At 43.0% G+C, this 22,791-nt stretch overlaps 1 protein-coding gene across 1 annotated transcript in view; it reads right to left on the reverse strand.

Moving 5' to 3' along the window:
• Positions 1-5,237: 5,237 nt before the first annotated feature.
• Positions 5,238-22,791, reverse strand: part of LOC138769430 (galactoside alpha-(1,2)-fucosyltransferase 2-like) — a 44,671-nt gene continuing 27,117 nt past the window's right edge. The window contains exon 2 of the mRNA XM_069947908.1: positions 5,238-6,644. Within this exon, the coding sequence (XP_069804009.1) occupies positions 5,572-6,627 (1,056 nt within the window). The 5' untranslated portion in view covers positions 6,628-6,644 and the 3' untranslated portion in view covers positions 5,238-5,571. The remainder of the gene's footprint in view (positions 6,645-22,791) is intronic.

The following is a 22,791-nucleotide window of genomic DNA, read 5'->3' on the forward strand; positions in this document are numbered from 1 at the left end:
GATTAAATGTTCAGTTGTCTCTGTGACATCTGAAACCCTGAAACGAGCCTGAAATGTAATTCTGCATAACTAGATAGATGTAGAATTTAGCAGTTTTAGCATAACATGGTAGATTTGTAAATTACAGCTTCCCAGGGATTCTTACCAAGCTTATTACCTACTGTATATAACAAATCTGACAATTTACGTTATAATGTGAGAACTGGGGTCCTCGGCAGATATGGCGGCCTGAGAAGCCAAATATTCCTAACTTTTTGGGAGAAGTGTATTTTAATACTTTTGCAGAATAAATAAATTTTATAGTTTACGATGTCCATCTTGGTGTACAGTATATGTAATTCATACAAGAATGATGAAGATTTATTGGATCCCTAAGTGCTGGACTTTCTTCTTTGATATTTCATAGCCATCTTAATGATTTGTGCAGCGCACTTTTGTGCTTTTTTCACTAATATTTTCTACTCTTTACTACATTTATTATTCCTTAGTCCCACAGTATTTTGACTGCTCATAATATGACATTACTTACCTAGTAGAACATAGTATTGTTTGCCTATGACTAGTGAAAGGCGGCCTATTAGACTCTGCCTCTGGGATCAGCTAGTTCTGATCTGGCTATAGCCTAGCTGTCTACTGTACCTTGCAAAGCCAGTGCATTAGTAAGTTCTTCTCCCAGCACCAGTTATATATAGTAGTAGTACTATAGTAGTATGTCTTGATGATTGACCACAAGTTCTCAATGGGATTAAGATCTGGGGAGTTTCCAGGCCATAGACCCAAAATCTCTATGTTTTGTTCCCTGAGCCATTTAGTTATCACCTTTGCTTTATGGCAAGGTGCTTGATCATGCTGGAAAAGGCATTGTTGATCGCCAAACTGCTCTTGGATGGTTGGGAGAAGTTGCTCTTGGAGGACATTCTGGTACCATTCTTTATTCATGGCTGTAATTTTAGGCAAGACTGTGAGAGAGCTGATTCCCTTGGCTGAGAAGCAACCCCACACATGAATGGTTTCAGGATGCTTTACAGTTGGCATGATACAAGACTGGTGGTAGCGCTCACCTCGTCTTCTCCGAATAAGCTGTTTTCCAGATGTCCCAAACATTCGGAAAGGGGATTCATCAGAGAAAATGACTTTCCCCCAGTCCTCAGCAGTCCACTCCCTGGACCTTTTGCAGAATATCAGTCTGTCCCTAATGTTTTTTCTGGAGAGAAGTGGCTTCTTTGCTGCCCTCCTTGAGACCAGGCCTTGCTCCAAGAGTCTCCGCTTCACAGTGCGTGCAGATGCACTCACACCTGCCTGCTGCCATTCCTGAGCAAGCTCTGCACTGCTGGTAGCCCCATCCCGCAGCTGAAACACTTAAGAGACTGTCCTGGTGCTTGCTGGTCTTTCTTGGGCGCCCTGGAGCCTTTTTGGCAACAATGAAACCTCTCTCCTTGAAGTTCTTGATGATGCGATAGATTGTTGACTGAGGTGCAACCTTTCTAGCTGCGATACTCTTCCCTGTTAGGCAATTTTTGTGCAGTGCAATGATGATTGCACGTGTTTCTTTAGAGATAATCATGGATAACAGAAGAGAAACAATGATGCCAAGCACCAGCCTCATAAAGTGTCCAGTGGTGTCATTCTTACTTAATCATGACAGATTGATCTCCAGCCCTGTCCTCATCAACACCCACACCTCTTTTAATGGAGCAATCACTGAAACGATGTTAGCTGGTCCTTTTAAGGCAGGGCTGCAATGATGTTGAAATGTGTTTTGGGGGATAAAGTTCATTTTCTAGGCAAATATTGACTTTGCAAATAATTGCTGTTAAGCTGATCACTCTTTATAACATTCTGGAGTATACGCAAATTGCCATTTTAAAAACTGAAGCAGTAGACTTTGTAAAAATTAATATTTGTATCATTCTCAAAGAGCACGAAAATCATCTTGTCAATGCTTTAAAAGGTTAATTTTTTCAAATTATAATTGTATTACATTGACAAGACTGACATTAACTTAGGGTGGTATTACACGGGCCGATGGGGGCCCGATAATACCTGTAAACGAGCAGTGATCTGCTAGATCGGGGGCTCGTTTACTGGACCTATTACATGGCCCGATAATCGTTAACCCCTTCAAGACCAAGCCTTTTTGCACCTAAAAGACCAGGCTCATTTTTCAAAATCTGACCTGTCTCACTTTATGCTCTTATAGCTCAGTGATGCTTTAACGTATGCTAGCGATTCTGAGATTGTTTTTTCGTCACATATGGCACTTTATATTAGTGGCAAAATTTGGTAACTACTTTGTGTGTTTTTTGTGAAAAACATCAAAATATAATGAAAAATTTAAAAAATTAGCATTTTATGAACTTTGAAATTCTCTGCTTCTAAAAAAAGAAAGTCGTAGCACATAAATTAGTTACTAAGTCACGTTACCGATATGTCCTCTTTATTCTGGCTTCATTTCATAAACATATTTTACTTTTTTAGGGTGTTACGGGGCTTAGAAATTTATCAGCAAATTACCCCATTTTCGTGAAAGTTTCCAAAACTGATTTTTTAGGGACCAGTTCTTTTTTTAAGTTGATTTAGGAGGTTTGTATACTGGAAACCCCCATAAGTGACCCCATTTTGGAAACTAGACACCTTAAAGAATTAATCTAGGGGTATAATGAGCATTTTAACCCTACAGGGGCTGGAGGAAAGTATTCACCATTAGGCCGTAAAAAAATGAAAAAATAAAATTTTCCAATAATATATACTCTTAGATTAAAAGCACCGCAAAATTTGTAACGCACGTTCTCTTGAGTACTACGGTACCCCATATGTGGGCGTAAACCACTGTATGGGCACACAGCGGGGCTCAGAAGGAAGGGAGCGCCAATTAGCTTTTCCACTGCAGATTTTGCTGAAGAAGTTTCCGAGCGCCAGGTGCATTTGCAGAGCCCCTGTAGTGTCAGCAGAGAGAAAACCCCCCATAAGTCACCCCATTTTGGAAAGTACACCCCTCAAAGAATTCATCTTGGGGTAGGATGAGCATTTTGACCCCACAGGTGTTAGAGGAAAGTATTCAAAATTAGACAGTAAAAATGAAAAACTCTAATTTTTTCCAATAATATGTTCGTTTAGTTTGAAATTTCTCAATTTCACGAGGAACTAGAGAAAAAGAAGTACCCCAAAATTTGTAACGCAGGTTCTCCTGAGTAAAAAGGTACCTCATATGTGGGCATAAACCACTGCATGGGCACACAGCAGGGCTCAGAAGGAAGGGAGCGCCAATTAGCTTTTTCAATGCAGATTTTGCTGAAGAAGTTTCTGAGCGCCAGGTGCGTTTGCAGTGCCTCTGTAGTGCCAGCGGAGTAAAATCTCGCCATAAGTCAGATTCTAAGATTCTATTACATGTGGGTGTGAGGAAAAAAACATTTAGACATTCATATACGAAGAAAAGAGAAATGTAAGATTAAGTGCAGTAAAAATAAAAATAAAGACTGGCACCAGTAAAAAATAAATTCCAGTTATTTCTTGCCTAACCAGTAAGACAGGCAAGGTTCTGGATCCACATACCAGTGCAGGAGGAGGAGGGTTTGGGGGGTTTCTGTTGGGTAAATGATCAGCTAAATATTGTTTTATAGCTGTTTTTGCTCATGCAGGTAGTAGCGGTTGTAGCAGTGTGATGTAATACCATTTTTTATTTACCGTTATCCATGACTACCCACCGAAGCCAAAGCTGGCCATGCGTTTTGTTAGATGTGAGCTGAATAATTGTTCAGCCAACAGCTCTCTCTCTCCTGATCCCCGATACCCATGCACACTTAGTAACTTGTTTCAGGTTCCCACAGTGGGATATGGTTCAAGTGTATTTTGTGTTTTCCCCACTAGGTGTCACTACTGTGTTTTCTGTATGCCTTTTATGATGCATAGCTGAAGGAATACACTGGGTTAATTGTCTTTCACATGTTGTTCTTGTGTACAGTCATAGTGGCAGGCTTGTTTCCCTTACTTTTCTACCTATCCTCTTCCTTCTCTCTTTTGCACACACTCTTTTGCACCAGCCCGACCAACCACAAGGAGGTTTAGTTTGGCCTCTATAAAGGGAGGTTAGTTGCTGGTGGGAGAAGTTTGGGAGTTCGCTAGTCAGGAGAGAGAGACAGGGACACAGAGAGCGATTTTCCAGCTGTGAATGACCGCTAGCATGCAGTGCTAGACCCTTCAGGAGAAAAGGACGTCCTCTGAGCATCACCAGGGATACTCTCAACAAGATACAGGGGAGTATACCTGAGTATGGCACTGACCCCAGCAGGACAAAGCGTCCACTTGCCTATGTATTCTGCTGTAACATACAGTTCTTCTAAAAGGTTTCGGAAAGTCTGCTTCACGCAGCGCAAAGACCTGGAACCTCATACTACCCTAATAGGACGGGTACCCCAACACTGTAGGGCATAAAGTGGTCAGATCAAATCAGATATCTATACGTGAGTATGGTTATCATCTTCTTCTCCTCTCAACTACGCTATACCGGCAGAGTACACAGCTACCTTGAACTCTACTCTCACTTCTGCAGTTACTACCTCTTCTACCTCTTGCCTCACCTGCAGTTACTGAAGCCTTATTTTTTGTGTATAGCACTGAAGAACTTGAGTAAACAGACCTTATTCTGGTTAAGCTACTGGACTCTGGTCTATCATTCTGCACCTACACACCAGGTTACACTTGGGTTATCCAAATCTGCAGAAGCAGTGCCTGTCTGACCATGGGTGGGTACCATTGCCACCAAGAAGGCCTCCCCTTAGTGTGCTTCACACCCCCAGTCCGGCCTTACTTTACAGCTAAGGATCTCATTGTGGATTACACTTTTGTATGGGGAAGTGACTTAATTTTCCTGCAGCAGTGTTGGACTGAGGTATCTGGGCCCCCCCAGGAAATGACCCTAGGTGCCATCCAATGAAGAATCAGTGAAAAATGACATGTCAGTCAGTGTTCTAAAGCTGGGGGCCCACCAGAGGATCCTCCGGTGGACCATTCCGACACTGTCCTACAGACACACATCTAAGCTGTGAAGAACAGTGGAAGGGGAACAGCCATGACAAGCATTTTTCACTCCGGAGGACTTCCCATATATGTCTATTAATTTAAATAACTAGACAAGAATAATATACCAGCTCAACATTATATCATTTATAGTAACATAAAACACAATAGGAGTATTTTTACATTTGTATTCTTGGTCTTATCCAGAAAACCATGTCAGTATTTATACCCATTTTTCAATGGCAGTTGGATATCCAATTAAAAAAACAAAACAAAAAAAAAACTACTCGCTTGTTCAATCCGCCAACATTTCAGTGCTACAGTGCTTCAGCCAAGAGGAAACTTTATAGCTTTAGTAGTTATGTACTGAACTACTGGCATCACCACTGATAGAAGCCATGATGCCGGTAGAGTGGCGGAGAGTCATGTACTGGCCATTGGTAAACAAACACTGGGGGCTGCTAGAGCGCTTGTGTTTGATCACCAGTAGATTGAAAAGGTCAGTATTGTTTATTTGTTTTTGAAATTTTATAACCTAGAAGTCTAATGACCTTATTAAAGAGTGTTGTTGTTGTTAAGAAGTGGCGAGAGATCTGCTGGAATCCCGATCCATTCTGGAAGAAAAGCCGCTTCATACTTAAAAACTTTAAGGAAGGGAGAGTCAGGTAAAGTGTAGTTTGTTAGGTAGATGGTTTCTCCTCCTACCAAGTAGGCGGCCCAAATACCAAACGTCCCTATGGTCATGATGGTGTGGTTGCAATGTGCCAGCAAGGCAAAATCTCGACCGGGTGAACCTTCCTGGCCATCTCCAGCAAAGTGGACATCACCCAATGAATTGTCTATGTTCTCTTTACACCAGTCCATCCCATTACTGGTCACCACAAAGAGAGGGTTCTGATACTTCTTTCTGAAGTAGTCTGTGGCTTTATGCAGGTAACCCTTGTCAGCGACCACCCCTTTCCATGTATTTGGCATAAAGTGCACATAGTCTCCTCTTCGTACGTGAACCCCAACAAAGGTGACATTTTTTCTGTCTCCTCTAATTTTCTCGAGGTAAGCGTTAGACTCCTCTTTGATAAAGTCATGGAAAGTGAATTCTCGAAGAATCTCATGTTTTATATGGTGGTAAAAAGTAAAGGAACAAGGCCAACCATCAAGGCTAACATATTTGTCTTCAATGTGTCGGTACTCATCAGACATCCAATCGTGAAGTTCATAGTGTTTCCATTGGATTCGGTTAAATACCTCTTTATGAATCACTGGTAATCTAATTTTAAAGATCTTTCCTAACTGGCTGTGCATCTCAGGCAAAATGTAGGCTTGACGGCCATTCATCTTGGCAAGGGCATATAGTGTTGCATACTCGCCCATAAAGTTGCCCATCCTTCCCAAGGAATTGACAGTCCACATTCCTGTCAATGGTTTGGGTTTACCTACCACTTGCTGCCGTTCCAGTTTAAGAACTTTTCCTTTTGATTTGCTGAGCTGAATCTTTTTTCCGATCACAGACATGATCATAAAAATATCTGTGCTGGAGTAATAAATAAAGGAGGACCACATGATAACCAATAGGAGGGCAATGCCTATGGTCCAGAAATAACATTTTCTCATCCTTGCAGGGGTCTTAGCTACAAATGAAATGAAAAAAGATATGAAGTAAATATATAGCGGCATAGTAACACATTTCATATATATTTATATAAGGTTATGCAAGTAAGGCTGCATTCATACTTCCTGAATATACGGTCTGTGCATGGACTGTATGCTACAGACCCGACCTCGGAACTCCTGGCATCATCATTCATAATGTGAGTACAGTAGTGCGGTGATTTAACAGTTTGGGAGCTCATGGCATCACTTAGTGAGTAAGACCAGCTAGATTTGGGAGCATTTCTTTTTTTTTTTTTTTTTTTTTTTTTAAGCTTAAAATACCCATTTAAGTTAGTTGATAGAGGGGGTCTCATCTACCAGTCAGAGATGCTATAAGGGGCATCTTCCACCTGGTGAATTATATACAAGCTCATTGATTTTAGTGGATACGGTAAAATTCTTCTACAATTAACCACTTACGGCTGAGTTCTCTAATAGATGATGGCTGTGTTTTTTTTTGGGGTGGGGGTGGGGGGTCACAGTACCAAGATGTAATCAATGTACAATGTAATAAACTTTGTATTGGGGAGAGCCTCTAACCCAAAGTGATTTCCATGGCTGACATCCCCTTTAATGGGATAAGTATTTGTGACTTTAATGGGATGTATAGAGGACTAGGGGGATACTGGTTGAATATCTAAGACAGTGGGTTTAGCTATTTTATTTACTCTTATTCTACGGTGTCCATTTACCAAGTATGGCAAAAACTTTCGATCACTTTCATGTTGCCTCAAGCATGAGTCAATAAGGTGGTCTCCAGTGGACTCTTTGTAAGCAACCATGCTTGGTACTGCAGCTTTCTGGAAATTTAAGCTGTAAGTATTACCAGTAGGGATGGTCCGAACCGAGTTCGTACGGAGTTCGTACGAACCCGAACCATCCGCAATGATTACCGCTGTCTGCCCGCTCCGTGCAGCGGGCGGATCCAGCGGGAGGACCGCCTGGAAAACTGGGATACAGCCTATGGCTATGGCTGTATCCCAGTTTTCCAGGCGGTCCTCCTGCTGGATCCGCCCGCTGCACGGAGCGGGCAGACAGCGATAATCCGATGCTGAGCGTTCGGGTTCAGCTGAACCCGAACCTCGGCGGGTTCGGACCATCCCTAATTACCAGGAACAGGCAATACAAAACTTGCTTAGTAGTGTCTGGTAATGGAGAGGCCATTGAGCTGACCTGAGCTCATTGATGGGGGTTTGCCAGGAGTTGGACCCCACTGGTTTAATTTTGTTGTCTTATCCTAAGTAAAGGACGTTTATATTAAAGTCTCTTTAACATCCCTTAAAGGGGTTGGCCACTTTGTAGTAAAATAGTTCAGTGTACAGTATTAGTAAGTGTACTCACCGTATAAACTGACAGCAGCTCCCTATGTACATCAGAGAGCTAAAATCAGGCTCCCTGCCTCCAGGCTGGGCTGCCCTACTCTGTGATGTTTCTGTCCATAAAATGGCTGACATGGAGGAGCATGTGACCATGCCCCATCCCCTGTGTCCACCATAGGCATATACAGAATCAGTGTTGGACACTGGGGGGCGGGGCATGGTCACATGCTCCTCCATGTTGCCTTATCTTATGGACAGAAACACCACAGAGCAGGGCAGCCCAGCCTGGAGAAGGGGAGTCTGATATTAGCTCTGTAAGGTACACAGGGAGCTGCTGTCACTATATACAGTGAGTACGCTTACTTACTTACTAATACTGTACACTGAGCAATTTTACTATAAAGTGGCCAACCCCTTTAACCTCTTCCTGATTTGCTGTGTACATATACATCATAGTTCCAGTAGAAAAGTATTGAGCGGGCTCAGGAGCTATCCATACACACTGGATGCTGGTTGCCATTCACTAATAATAAATAGGCAAGGCATTGTAGTCATTTAAAGGGGTACTCCAGAGGGGGGAAAAAACACTTTTTTAAATCAACTGGTGTCAGAAAGTTATATAGATTTGTAAATTACTACCTATTATACTTACTACTAATTAAAAAAATAATGAAAACTTTCCAGTATTTAACAGCTGCTGTATGTCCTGCAGGATGTGGTGTATACTTGCTCTCTGCTGCCACCTCTGTGTGGATTTGGGGATTTGCTCCTGCTCTGGACAGATCCTGTCAGGGACTGAGGTGGTGACAGAGAGCATTGTGTCAGACTGGAAAGAATATACCACTACAGCAGCTGGTAGGTACTGGAAAGTTTTATTTTTTATAAATAGAAGTAATTTACAAATCTGTACATATTTCTGATACCAGTTGATTAAATTTTTTTTTATTTTTTTCAGAGTACCCCTTTATCTCTCTGGATGCCACAATCATTAGTCGCCACGGCATTTTTTTTTTGACAGGTGCTGTGCTGCTCTGATGGCTCCTTTGTTATACAGTGGTGTGGTGTTGATTGTCCCTCTGTAGGCTTCTATTACTGAAATGTCAGATTTACTGGTATAACCTGACAAATATTGAAATATGAAATATGATATGATTTCTTACATAACAGGCCAGTAAAAAGTTAAATAACTTCCCTTTTCCATTTGAGAAAAAAAAACTGTAAAAAGAATTGCAAAAATATCCAAACTATTTAAATAAAACACCATAAACAAAAAAGAATGAAAACATTCTAATGTGTCTGATATTTGTTCACATTATATTGGAGAAAAAAGATAATAAACTAAATTCTCATCTATCTTATCCCCTTCTGGACCGGGCTTATCTTCGTTTTTGCGTTTTCGTTTTTCCCACCTTGTGCTTAAAAGGCCATAGCAGTTGCATTTTTACACCTACAGACCCACATGAGCCCTTATTTTTTGCACCACTAATTGTACTTTGCAATGACAGGCTTTATTTTTGCATAAAGTACGCTGCGAAACTGGAAAAAAATTTAAATGTGTGGTGAAAATGGGGAGGTTTCGTGTTTACACTGTTTGCCCTAAGGTAAAATTGACTTGTTATATATGTTCCTCAAGTTGTTACAATTACAACGATATGTAACTTGTGTAACTTATTTTATTTGATGGCTTTTAAAAACTTAAAAAAAAAATTTTTCTTATAAAAATTGTTACCTCTTTTTTTAAATTGAAATTATTTTTATTATTATAAACTTTTCATTTACAAAATATAATGCTTAACAGCAAGACATGTCATTTTCCCATATCTTCCACAGTATTCATAAATTTGTTATACCCCAGATCCACCCCCCTACCCTTATATTCCCACCCACCCCTGAGGAGAAGGAGTTAGAGGAGGAAAAAAAAAAAAAAAATATCCCCAAACTGATATAAAAAAACCAAAAACACTGATCACTTTTCATTCCATTTGCTCCATATCTTATTATACTTTCCGATCCCCACTATGCCATTTGCCATACCTATCTGTTCATACCTATTAATTTTCCTCACCAAGTTTTCCCACATTTTTATATTTGGCCTTTGTGGAGATATCCATGATCTTAATATTACTACTTTAACAGCCATGATTAATTTCAATGTTATCTTAATATAGTTATCTATCCCCGTGGTCAACCCTAGAATCACCACTTTAGACTCTCTATTTATTTTATTCCCTAGTTTATTTTCTATTTGATCCAATACTTCCTGCCAGAATTCCTGGATTTTCGAACAGGTCCACAATAAATGTATACTAGTGGCATTCTCCTCATCACATTTGGGACATTTAGAATGATCACTATACCCCATCCTATGTAACCGTCTTGGTGAGTAGTATAGGCGATGAAGGATTTTAAATTGTATAAGTTTATGATTTGGGTTTACAGACACCCATTTAATGCTTTTAATAATATTGAGCCATTCCTCTTCCGTGATACCATCCTGCATAGATCCATGAGATCAGTGTTCTACTGTTCAACTTTGACAGCTGCATTTAAAAGGCTAATTAGCAGGCAATGGGATCAGACTGTGCCCACTAATGGCATATAGCACCCGGGGGCGCGGCGGTTCAGAGCGGGGTTGCCGCACGGCCCCCTTTTGAACAACCTTAATGACGCAAGGGCGCACATTTACGCGGTTGGTCGTTAAGGGGTTAAAGTGGTACTGACAAAAACTACAAATGGCTGTTCAGAATATGAGTAGAAAATGTGTATTGTACATATATCTTACAAAATGTCAGGTTCATATATAGCACCACGACAAAATGCATATATGTATACACATCAATACCTGCTGAAAATGAAAGTGCCAAGTGCCTATATAGCAGCGTGTGATCAAATAATGCAGACAAAAAGTAATGTGCAAACCAAGATCAAAGGTGCTTTTAGAAGTAAATACATACGTACATATTAGAGATGAGCAAATAGTGAAATATTTGATAATTCGAAATTCGATTAGCTTTCGATATTCGACTATTCGAAGGAATATCGAATCCCATTATAATCTATGGGAGAAAAATACTTGGGACCTGGAAATCAATATTCAACCACTAGGAGGTCACAAAGTGCACAATGAAACCTCAATAAATGATGCCAACACCTCTGCAATGCATATGGGACAACAGGGGAAGCATGCCTGAGTACATGAACGTAAAGTAGAAGTGTACCTTTTGGTCTAGCGGTACTTGCGTACGTATTAGGTGGTGCGTAATATTAGCGTATGCTTGTGTTTTGTTTATTTAGTTCACTTGCGAAATACAATTGTTTGCAGAGTTATATATTGCCCAGCCAGTGATGTGAATTGCACACATGTATATATTGCATATATAAATCCACTTTCAGTATTACGCCACTATCACAGATTATCAACTATAGACTCCAAACACAATATAACCGCTTTGCATAATGGGAAAAATACTCGGACAACTTATATCCTCTACATTAGCGTGGATAGAAAGCCAAATATTGAGCAAAAGAAAATTTATCATGCGGCCATTTAAATCACAAAAAGCAAAGTTGGTGTGGGGATTACTTTAAACGGCAATAGAGTCTCTCTCTCCATGCCGTTTAGCCAAACAGCAGTCCTTTAATTTTTTAGAAGCAATGGAAAAGCCTGGAATACGTTGGAGCAGTCATCCTACCTGTCTCTTTGACTGCTCCAGTAAAGCCGGACCCAGATCAGCTGTACAAACAGCTGATGCATTTGATAAAAGTGTCAATAACCTACAGTTACTGTCTAAAGCTACCGGTTTACTTCACCAAGACCAGGCACCTCAGTGTCCTCTAAAATCACAAATAGTATCTTCTCACAAGGCCCATGAGGTGAGCCCTCCAAAAAATTGTATAGAGGCCTATGAAATTAGGCCCATGAGGTGAGCCCTTAAAAAAAATTTGAACATGGCCCTTCAGGTGAGCCTTGATATATACACATTTTTTTTTTTTTTAATGGCCCATTTCTATGGTAGTGGAGGAGGAGAAGGAGGAAATGACCTAGAGCTGAAACATGCAACTTCACTTCTCGAGGATTTCAACTGGTGGAGAAGCAAAGTCTGTGTCTATCCACTGGGCGTTCATTTTGATGAGCATCAGCCAGTCAGCACTGTCAGTTGATAGGAGGCTGCACTTATCTGTGATGATACCCTTAGATGCGCTAAAGACTCTTTCAGACAGAACGCTGGTGGAAGGCCAGGCCAGCACCTCCAAGGCATATAATGAGGGTTTAAGCCACATGTCCAACTTGGAGACCCAATACGTGTAGGGTGCCGAGGGATCGGGGAGGACGGGGTTGTAGTCGGCCAGGTACTCCCGCAACATCTGCCGATACTTGTCCCTCCTGTTCGTACTAGGCCCTACACTGATGGTACTTTGGCGAAGGGGTGCCATGAACGTGTCCCATACTTTGGAGAGTGTTCCCCTGGTGGCTGTGGACCTGATGGATGTTGTCCGGCTTTGAGAGGAACTCTCTTCTCTGCCGCCAGCAGTGGAAGGTGGGAATATCTCCATCATATTCTGCAGCAGTTCTCTATGATACTCAAGAAATCTGGTAGTCCTCTCCTCTACTGGAATGAAAGAGGAGATGTTATCTCAGCATTGCGAAAACCCAGTATTTTTTGCTCCCCATTATGTGGACAACACATTTGTCCCTCGCAAAGCAGCCCAACATAAATTCAGCCTTGTGTGCCAGGCTGTGAATTGGCATCACTTCGCTGACCCCACCAGAAGGATCGCTCAATATTTCCTCCTCCTCTGGCTTCTCTTCGTCCAACTTCACTGGACCAATGGCACGCACACAAGTGCACCGCTAGCCTCACCGACAGTGTGGCCAACACCTTCCTCCTCCTCCGACACTGTGAAGTTGACAGGAGTGTAGTCTGACTGTCTAGTTCAGTCACGTCTCCTCCTATCCCGGCCTCCTGTTCATCAATTATTTAAAAACTGTCCAATTGGGGAAAAAGACCCAAAAAGAGCTCCTCGGAGTGGGCAAGGGTGGGATGACTATGATGGACTAATTGTCAAGTTTGGAGACATGAATGTAAGACTCTTGGATAGCCTTGAGGCTGGAGTGAGTGGATGGTTAATGGATAAATGACTGAAAGCACTTCCGCCATCCATCTTAACACTTGGTCACGCTGATCGGGCCTCGACAGTTGTGTACCCTGCCCCCTGCACAACTGTCCTATAAAGCCAGGGATGGTGGATGCGTGCGATACTGGATGTCCCTCTGAAGCACGCGCTGTATCCCACATCATTTGACTGCGACTTGAAACCCCAGCAGCATTTCCGCATCCCTGTCCTCTTCGCTTTGAACTATGCATTGAAGTAGCCATTTAACTTTTTTCATTACAATTTAGCTGTACCAGATAGTTTTAATTTATCCCACACTAACAGTATACAGCCGTATACCGGATACAGAATTGTTTTTACACTAATAAAATTAAAGGGCTGGTCAATGCCTTCACAGGACACAGATTGCTCAAATCAGTAGTAGCAAGATAAGAAGTATTATCCCACACACACAGAGTATACAGCCGTATACTGAAAATAGTATTTATTTTTAAAATAATAGAATTAGGGATGGTCCGAACCGAGTTCTGCTCGGGTTCGTACGAACCCGAACCCTCGGTAATGATTCCCGCTGTCTGCCCGCTCCGTGGAGCGGGCGGATCCAGTGGGAGGACCGCCTGGAAAACTGGGATACAGCCATAGCCATAGGCTGTATCCCAGTTTTCCAGCCGCTCCTCCCGCTGTATCTGCCCGCTCCACGGAGCGGGCAGACAGCGGGAGTCTGCTGCCGAGCGTTCGGGTTCATACCATCCCTAAATAGAATGAAAGAGCTGGTCGACTCTTTCAAAGGACGCAGACTGCGCAAATCAGTAGTAGCAAGATAAGAGGTATTATCCCATACACAGTATACAGCCGTATACACTATCAGTGGGTGTCTAAACACACCACCTGTCTCACAACAGCTTCTAAATCTCTGGATTTTATAGTTTTAGCCCTATCAAGGGCTTTTGGGGGTCCCTTCCTATCTAACTTCACCTAAAAGCTTTCTCTCCCTGGTATACAGTCTATCCTTCTCTAGCTCCAAACAGCAACTGACACGAAACTGAAATGACTATTCTAAGATTCAGGAAGTCACATGGTTTAGCGAGCCAATCACAGAATTTTTTTTTTTTTTTAAGTCCTGCCTATTCCTAGTGCCTGTTCCTCCCACTGCATGTTTATTGGCTGGAAAAAAGCACAAGGTGATGTGGGAAGGCGAATCAAATTTTTATTTCATTTTTGTTCGAATATTCGACCACAATTTGAATAACATACTATTTGATCGAATAGCTATTCGATCGAATACTATTCGCTAATCACTAGTACATATATATATATATATATATATATATATATATATATATATATATTGGGAATTAGCTGTGGTATAAGCAGGATTGACTGTTTTGGCAGACCGAGACAGGGACACAGGTATAAAGTCCAATAACAAAAGTCCAGTTTATTGTGGTGCCGCCAACAGAAATGAAAATGACTTTACACATCAGGCAGATTCAGTGACAAAACACAAAACAAAACCCTGCTTGTCTGAGCACTAACTAAACATATCACCTCTAACTAACTCCAGCACCTTACTACCAGGCACTGGTACAGCTACTCACATAGCAGTTTGGCACCTCCAGGCATGACACAGGACTGAGGAGGAGGCTGAACACTTTGCCTGGCTTCTTTGTATGCACCTGCTGCAGGTGCAGCTGATTAGTTCTCAGCCTAGTCCACTGCCAGAAGTGGACCATGGGTTGGAGAACCCGCCCAACTCTTCCCCAACCCAGAAATATCCAGGCCCTATTTTGGCTTCATTACAAAGCCAGCTAAGGTTTTTCCTAAAACACACACTGGGTACTCCCTGGAGCTATAACACGTATGACAGGAATCTGGGAGAAACATATCTGCCATCTACTATTTCACCAGTCACTATCTCACAATATAGTACCTTGGTTTAAGAGTGTTTTGGTTTAAGAGATTACAGTTTTTCAAAATTGTGACTTTGTTTAACCCCTCCTGCATGAGGGCATAACTGTATGTCCTCATGCGGGTGGGGGTGTTCAGAGAGGGGTCACAAAGCGACCCCGCTCTGAACCACCACGGTCCCTGGTGCTATCTGCAGCCCGGGACTGCAGCAATTAGTGGGCACAGTCTGATCGCTGTGCCCGCTAATTAGTCTCTTAAATAAAGCTGTCAAGGTTGACAGCTGCATTTAAAATGCAACGTTTCCCCTTCCCTGGTGTCTAGTGGTGGTTCCCCCACCACAACTTGGTCACGGAGTAGCGATCCCCGCATCTGTTACCGGACAGGGTCTGCTCCGTAACCCTTACCCCAGGGGGAATAACCCTAACCCCAGGGGGACTTCTAGTATGTGTGTAAAAAAATGTTTTTTTTATTATTAAAAAAAATCCCCTCCCCTAATTAAAGTTTAAATTACCCCCCTTTCCCCATTTTATAAATAAAAATAAATAAATAAACATGTTTGGTATCACCGCGTGCGTAATCGCCCGAACTTTTAATTTTTTTCATTTCCTGATCTCTGACGGTAAATGGCGTAAGCGCAAAAAAAATGTGCATTTTTGGTCACATCAAATCCAGAAAAATTGTAATAAAAGCCATCAAAAAGTCATATATGCGCAATCAAATTACTGATAGAAAGTAGAGATCATGGTGCAAAAAATGACACCTCACACAGTCCCATAGACCAAAGGATAAAAGCGCTATAAGCATGGTAATAGAGTAATTTTGAGGGACATTTATTTTTTTAAAAAGGTTTTATTTTTTTTAAAAACCATCAAATAAGATAAAAGTTACTTAAGTTACATATTGTTGTAATCGTAACAACTTAAGGAACATGCCAAACAAGTCAGTTTTACCCTAGGGCAAACAACGTAAACACAGAACCTCCCCCAATTGTTTTTTATTTTTTTTTATTTCATCACACATTAAATTTTTTTCTGGTTTTGCAGCATACATTATGCAAACATTAAGCCTGCCATTGCAAAGAACAATTAGTGGTGCAAAAAAATAAAGGCTTGTGTGGGTCTGAAGGTGAAAAAATACCAGCGCTATGGCCTTTTAAACACGTGGAGAAAAAAAACGAAAGAGCAAAAGCAAAAATGAGCCCGTCCTGAAGGGGTTAATAGCATTGCTTTGGTTTAAGAGCTCCCTGTACTGGGTGGGAGGGGGAGTGGAGGAGGGGCATGGTCTGCATAGCGGGGTCTACAGCACTGTACTGTGACCCAGGAAGTCTCCCTCACCTTCCAAATCATAGCAGATTCACTTCAGGCTGGGGCTTGCATCAGGGGACAGGACTGTGGAGGTAATCTCTGCTGTAACCCCTCTCTCCCCGGACAGAGAGTGCTGCATTATGTGCCCACATCTGCCCTGCTCATTCCTTCATGCTCCCTGCAGTCTCTGCCAGTCCTGATTGGTCCATGCTAAACACACACCCTTTCCCCATTGCTGTCATGTGACCACACAGACCTCTGACAGCAGCCCTGCTTCTCTATTTTAGCCTGTTGTACTACACTACTGCATTATGGGGATCTGCAGTTCCATCCTCTGTTTACAAACTGCGGCTGTTTTTCAGGTTAATGCCCTTACTATACATTATACACCACATGCTGATGGCTATACTGTACAGTAACTTATAATATCACATATTTAGCTTAATGTTTGTTTCATCTGTTTTACATGTTATTATAGTGCTTGAAAAGCACTATATTGTAATCCGTATTCTTTTTCTTCTACCGTTTCTTCTTCTTCTTCTTCTTCCAGCCATTTTTCTGCGCGTAAAACAGCCCGAACCGCTTTGCGCACAGACTCCGTTCAAACTGCGTTTTGAAGCCCTCGGCGGTGTGTGGTGTGCTATCTATTTTTCGTTTCGATTGGATTTGTCGTTTTTAAGAAATTTACGTTTAAAGACCCCAAATTTCCCATAGAAAATAATGGCCCATTGCAAATAATGGCCACACTCTAACCGCTAACAGCCACAGCACATATGCAAATAGCTGAAATATAGCAGCCAATAGGAACTGTAAGGTCTCGTCAGGCAATGTATCACAACATCCACAGTCACATGTCCATTATTGGCCTATAGAAGATGTAATATATGGAAGGTCCTTAACGATTTTGTCTCACTGACATGAGTAAGATTGTCATGGTAACCGAGCAATGATCTTTACCATTATAAGTACCCATATCGCTCTTAAAGGGAACCTGTCACCCCCCGTGCCGGGGTGACAGGCTCCCGACCCCCTGTTAGAGCCCCCTATACTCACCTAATCCCGCCGGGTCCCGCTTCTGGATCCTGTCGGGTGACGGAGATCTCAGCCGCTGCAGCCCGGCGCGCGCGCTAAGAGATGAGTCCAACGCTCATAGAGAATGACGGAGCGCTGGACTCTCCTGTCATTCTCTATGGGTGTTGGACTCATCTCTCAGCGCGCGCGCCGGGCTGCAGCGGCTGAGATCTCCGTCACCCGACCGGATCCAGAAGCGGGACCCGGCGGGATTAGGTGAGTATAGGGGGCTCTAACGGGGGCCCTAGACGACCCAGGACGTAGAGTTACGTCATGGAAGTCTGTCACCAGACGACCCTGGACGTAACTCTACGTCCTGGGTGTTTCTCCGGCTATGAAGCGTGCTCCGGAGCGGAGCGCGCTTCACAGCAGGTGGGGGCCAGCTGCAATCAGCAGCCGGGACCTCACCGGTAATGACACGCGTTTAAGTGTAAGTGACAGGGGGAGTCCCCTGTGTGACTGTGGGGGTCCCGATCATTAAAACGTACCGCCGGAGGTCTCTCACCTTCCTCCGTGCGGTCCGATCGGCGATCTGCTGCACCAAGCCTGCACAGGCAGGCTCAATGAGCAGATCGCCGATAACACTGATCAATGCTAGGCCTATGGCATAGCAATGGTCAGTGTAGAAATCAAAGTATTGAATGTAAAAGTCCCTCAAAGGGACTTCAAATGTGTAAAAAAAAAGTTAAAACCATTATTACACTACCCCAAAACCCCTCCCCCAATAAAAGTTGAAATCACCCCCCTTTCCCATTATATAAATAAAACATATAAAAATAAATAAACAAATAAACATATAATATACCGTAGCATGCGTAATTGTCCAATCTATTAAAGTATAACAAGCGTCATTGCGAACGGAGAATGGCGTAGACGAAAAGAGGGAAAAAAGTGCGCGGATTACCCATTGTATGTTACATTATATATATAAAAAAATTCATAAAAAGTGATCAAAACGTCCGATCTTCACAAATATGGTATTAAAGGGGTTGTCCGGCGAAAAAAAATTATTCACAGAATAACACACATTACAAAGTTATACAACTTTGTAATGTATGTTATGTCTGTGAATGGCCCCCTTCCCCGTGTTTCCCCCCACCCACGCTAGACCCGGAAGTGTGGTGCATTATACTCACCGCATGTCGTGTCGTCCACGGTCTCCGATCGTCAGCAGTGACGTCTTCTTCGGGAGCTTGGCGGATCTTCCCGAGTGCCGGCCGCCCTCTGCAGCGTCATCCGAAGCTCAGCCGCGATTGGCTGAGCATAACTGTGCTCAGCCAATCGCGGCTGAGCGGCTGATGACGCGGCCACGTCATCAGCTGCTCAGCCGCGATTGGCTGAGCACAGTTATGCTCAGCCAATCGCGGCTGAGCTTCGGATGACGCTGCAGAGGGCGGCCGGCACTCGGGAAGATCCGCCAAGCTCCCGAAGAAGACGTCACTGCTGACGATCGGAGACCGTGGTCGGCACGCGACAGGTAATGTATAGCGCACCACACTTCCGGGTACACGGGTGGGGGTGGTGGGACACGGGGAAGGGGGCCATTCACAGACATAACATACATTACAAAGTTGTATAACTTTGTAATGTGTGTTATTCTGTGAATAATTTTTTTTCGCCGGACAACCCCTTTAATAAAAACTAGAGATCATGGCGGAAAAAATGACACCCCATACAGCCCCGTAGGTGAAAAAATAAAACCGTTATAAGCGTCACAATAGGGCCATTATATTATTAACTAAATGCCAAAAAAAAAGGATTTAATAAAAAAAAAAATATAACATTAGAGAATCTGTGTAACCTGCATATGGTTGTGTTCGGGCTGACCTATAGAATAATAGTATCATGTCGCTTTTACCGTATAGTGTATTAGGTAGACACAGGAACCCCCCAAACGTTACCTTATTGCATCCTTTTTTACGATTTCACCAATTTATATCTTCATAAATAATATATTTGGAATTCCATCATACATGTTATGGTAGAATGAATGACGCCATTACAAAGTACAACTATTCCTGTAACAAATAAGCCCTTACATGGCCTGTAGATAAAAAACTGAAAGTGCTGGAGCTCTTAGAAGAGGGGGAGGGAAAAACGAAAGCGCAATGATCAAAATTTGCGCGGTCCACTGGGTCATTTTGGGCCTGGTCCTCAAAGGGTTAAATGGACCCAGGTCGCCCTTAAAGGAAAACAAGTCGCTCTTAAACGGACCCAAGTCACTCTTAAAGGTACGGGAGCCATGTCGCTCCTAAAGGGACCCCAGTCTTTCTTAAAGGGACCCAAGTCGCTCTTAAAGGGGCAAGACCCAAGTCGCTCTTAAACAGACGGGACCCAAGTCGCTCTTAAAGGGTCCCATGTAGCTCTTGAAGGGATCCAAGTCGCTCTTAAAGGGACGGGACCCAAGTTGCTCTTAAACGGACGGGACCATTTCGCTCTTAAAGAGACCCATGTTGCTAAAGCGACCCAGGTCCCTTTAAGAGCGACCCGGGTCCCTTTATGAGCGACCTGGGTCCTTTTAAGAGCGAAATATGTCCCTTTAAGAGCGAAATATGTCCCTTTAAGAGCGACCTGGGTCCCTTTAAGAGCGAAATGGATCTCTTTAAGAGCGACCTGGGTCCCTTTAAGAGCGAAATGGATCCCTTTAAGAGCGACCTGGGTCCCTTTAAGAGCGAAATATGTCCCTTCAAGAGTGAAATATGTCCCTTTAACAGTGACCTGGGTCCCTTTAAGAGCGAAATGGATCCCTTTAAGAGCGACCTGGGCCCCTTTAAGAGCGAAATATGTCCCTTTAAGAGCAAAATGGGTCCTTTAAGAGCGACCTGGGTCCCTTTAAGAGAGAAATGGGTCCATTTAAGAGTGAAATTGGTCCCTTTAAGAGCGTCCTGGGTCCCTTTAAGAGCGAAATGGATCCCTTTAAGAGCGACCTGGGTCCCTTTAACCCATAGCTGCACCAGGACGTTATTGAACGTCCTCGTGCCGCTATGGGAGTTCAGAGGGGGGTCGCGCGGCGACCACCCTCTGAACTGCCGCGATCCCGGGTGCCGCGAGTAGCCCGGGCTCGCGGCTATTAGCGGGCACGGTCCGATCGCCGTGCCCGCTAATTAAGTACTTAGAAGCAGCTGTCAAAGTTGACAGCTGCTTCTAAATACTTGCTGTTATACATGCCTGGTGGTCTAGTGGGGGGATCGCCCCCCTGCGGCGCGATTGCGGGGGGGCGATCCCCGCATCCATCCCGGGCCGGGGTCTGCTCCGTAATGGCGCTGATCCCGGCTCGGCATTCTATTGCTTTTGGCTGCAGCAGCCAAAAGTAATAGAACACCGATCTCATGGATTCATGCGGTATAACTATACTGCATGGATCTCTATGAGAGATCAGAGTACATATACTAGAAGTCCCCCAGGGGGGAATAACCCTAACCCCAGGGGGAATAACCCTAACCCCAGGGGGGCTTCTAGTATATGTGTAAAGTAAAAGAAAAATGTATTTTTAATAACACAAAATCCCCTCCCCTAATAAAAGTCTGAATCACCCCCCTTTCCCCATTTTATAAATAAAAATAAATAAATAAATTAATAAACAAACATGTTTGCTATCGCCGCGTGCGTAATCGCCTGAACTATTAATTAATCACATTCCTGATCTCACACGGTAAATGGCGTCAGCACAAAAAAATCCCAAAGTGCAAAATTGCGCATTTTTGGTCGCATCAAATCCAGAATAATTGTAATAAAAAGCGATCAAAAAGTCATATATGTGCAATCAAGGTACCGATAGAAAGATCATATCATGGCGCAAAAAATGACACCTCGCACAGCCCCATAGACCAAAGGATAAAAGCGCTATAACCCTGGGAATGGAGCGATTTTAAGGAACATATATTTTCTTTAAAAGGTTTTAATTTTTTACAAGCCATCAAATCAAATAAAAGTTATACATGTTACATATCGTTGTAATCGTAACAACTTAAGGAACATATATAACGAGTCAGTTTTACCCCAGGGCGAACATAGTAAAAACAACCACCCCCCAAATAAAAAAAAAACATTTTTTTTTTCAATTTCACCACACATATAATTTTTTTCTGGTTTCCCGGTACATTTTAGGCAAAAATTACATCTGCCTTAGCAAAGTACAATTAGTTGCGCAAAAAATAAGGGCTCATTTGGGTCTCTAGGTGGAAAAATGCAGGCGCTATGGCCTTATTTACACGAGGAGGGAAAAACGAAAACGCAAAAATGAAAACTGGCTGTGTCCCCTAAGGGTTAAGAGCGAAATATGTCCCTTTAAGAGCGACCTGGGTCCCTTTAAGAGCGAAATGGATCCCTTTAAGAGCGACCTGGGTCCCTTTAAGAGCGAAATATGTCCCTTCAAGAGCGAAATATGTCCCTTTAAGATTGACCTGGGTCCCTTTAAGAGCGAAATGGATCCCTTTAAGAGCGACCTGGGCCCCTTTAAGATCGAAATATGTCCCTTTAAGAGCAAAATGGGTCCTTTTAAGAGCGACCTGGGTCCCTTTAAGAGCGAAATGGGTCCATTTAAGAGTGAAATTGGTCCCTTTAAGAGCGACCTGGGTCCCTTTAAGAGTGAAATGGGTCCCATTAAGAGCGACCTGGGTCCCATTAAGAGCGAAAAGGTTCCCTTTAAGAGCAAAATATGTCCCTTTAAGAGTGAAATATGCCCCTTTAAGAGCAAAATAGGTCCTTTTAAGAGCGACCTGGGTCCCTTTAAGAGCTAATTGGGTCCCTTAAAGTGTGAAATTGGTCCTTTAAAGAGCAACCTGGGTCGCTTTAAGAGGGAACTGGGTCCCTTTAAGGGCGATCTGGGTCCCTTTAAGAGCAAAATATGTCCCTTTAAGAGTGAAATATGTCCCTTTAAGAGCAAAATGGGTCCCTTTAAGAGGAAATGGGTCCCTTTAAGAGTGAAATGGGTCCCTTTAAGACAACCTGAGTCCCTTTAAGAGCGACCTGGGCCCCTTTAAGAGTGACCTGGGTCCCTTTAAGAGCCAAATGGGTCCCTTTAAGCGTGAAATTGGTCCCTTTAAGTGTGAAATTGGTCCCTTTAAGAGCGATCTGGGTCTCTTTAAGAGCGAGCTGGGTCCCTTTAAAATCGACCTGGGTCCCTTTAAGATTTACCTGGGTTTCTTTGAGAGCTAAATATGTCCCTTTAAGAGCAAAATTTGTCCTTTTAAGATTGACCTGGGTCCCTTTAAGAGCGACCTGGGTCCCTTTAAGAGTGAAATGGGTCCCTTTAAGCGTTAAATTGGTCCCTTTAAGAGCGACCTGGGTCCCTTTAAGAGCGACCTGGGTCCCTTTAAGAGCAAAATATGTCCTTTTAAGAGCAAAATGGGTCCTTTTAAGAGCGACCTGGGTCTCTTTAAGAGTGAAATGGGTCCCTTTAAGCGTGA

This window comes from Dendropsophus ebraccatus, chromosome 12 (genome assembly GCF_027789765.1).
Source record: "Dendropsophus ebraccatus isolate aDenEbr1 chromosome 12, aDenEbr1.pat, whole genome shotgun sequence".
Taxonomy (NCBI): domain Eukaryota; kingdom Metazoa; phylum Chordata; class Amphibia; order Anura; family Hylidae; genus Dendropsophus; species Dendropsophus ebraccatus.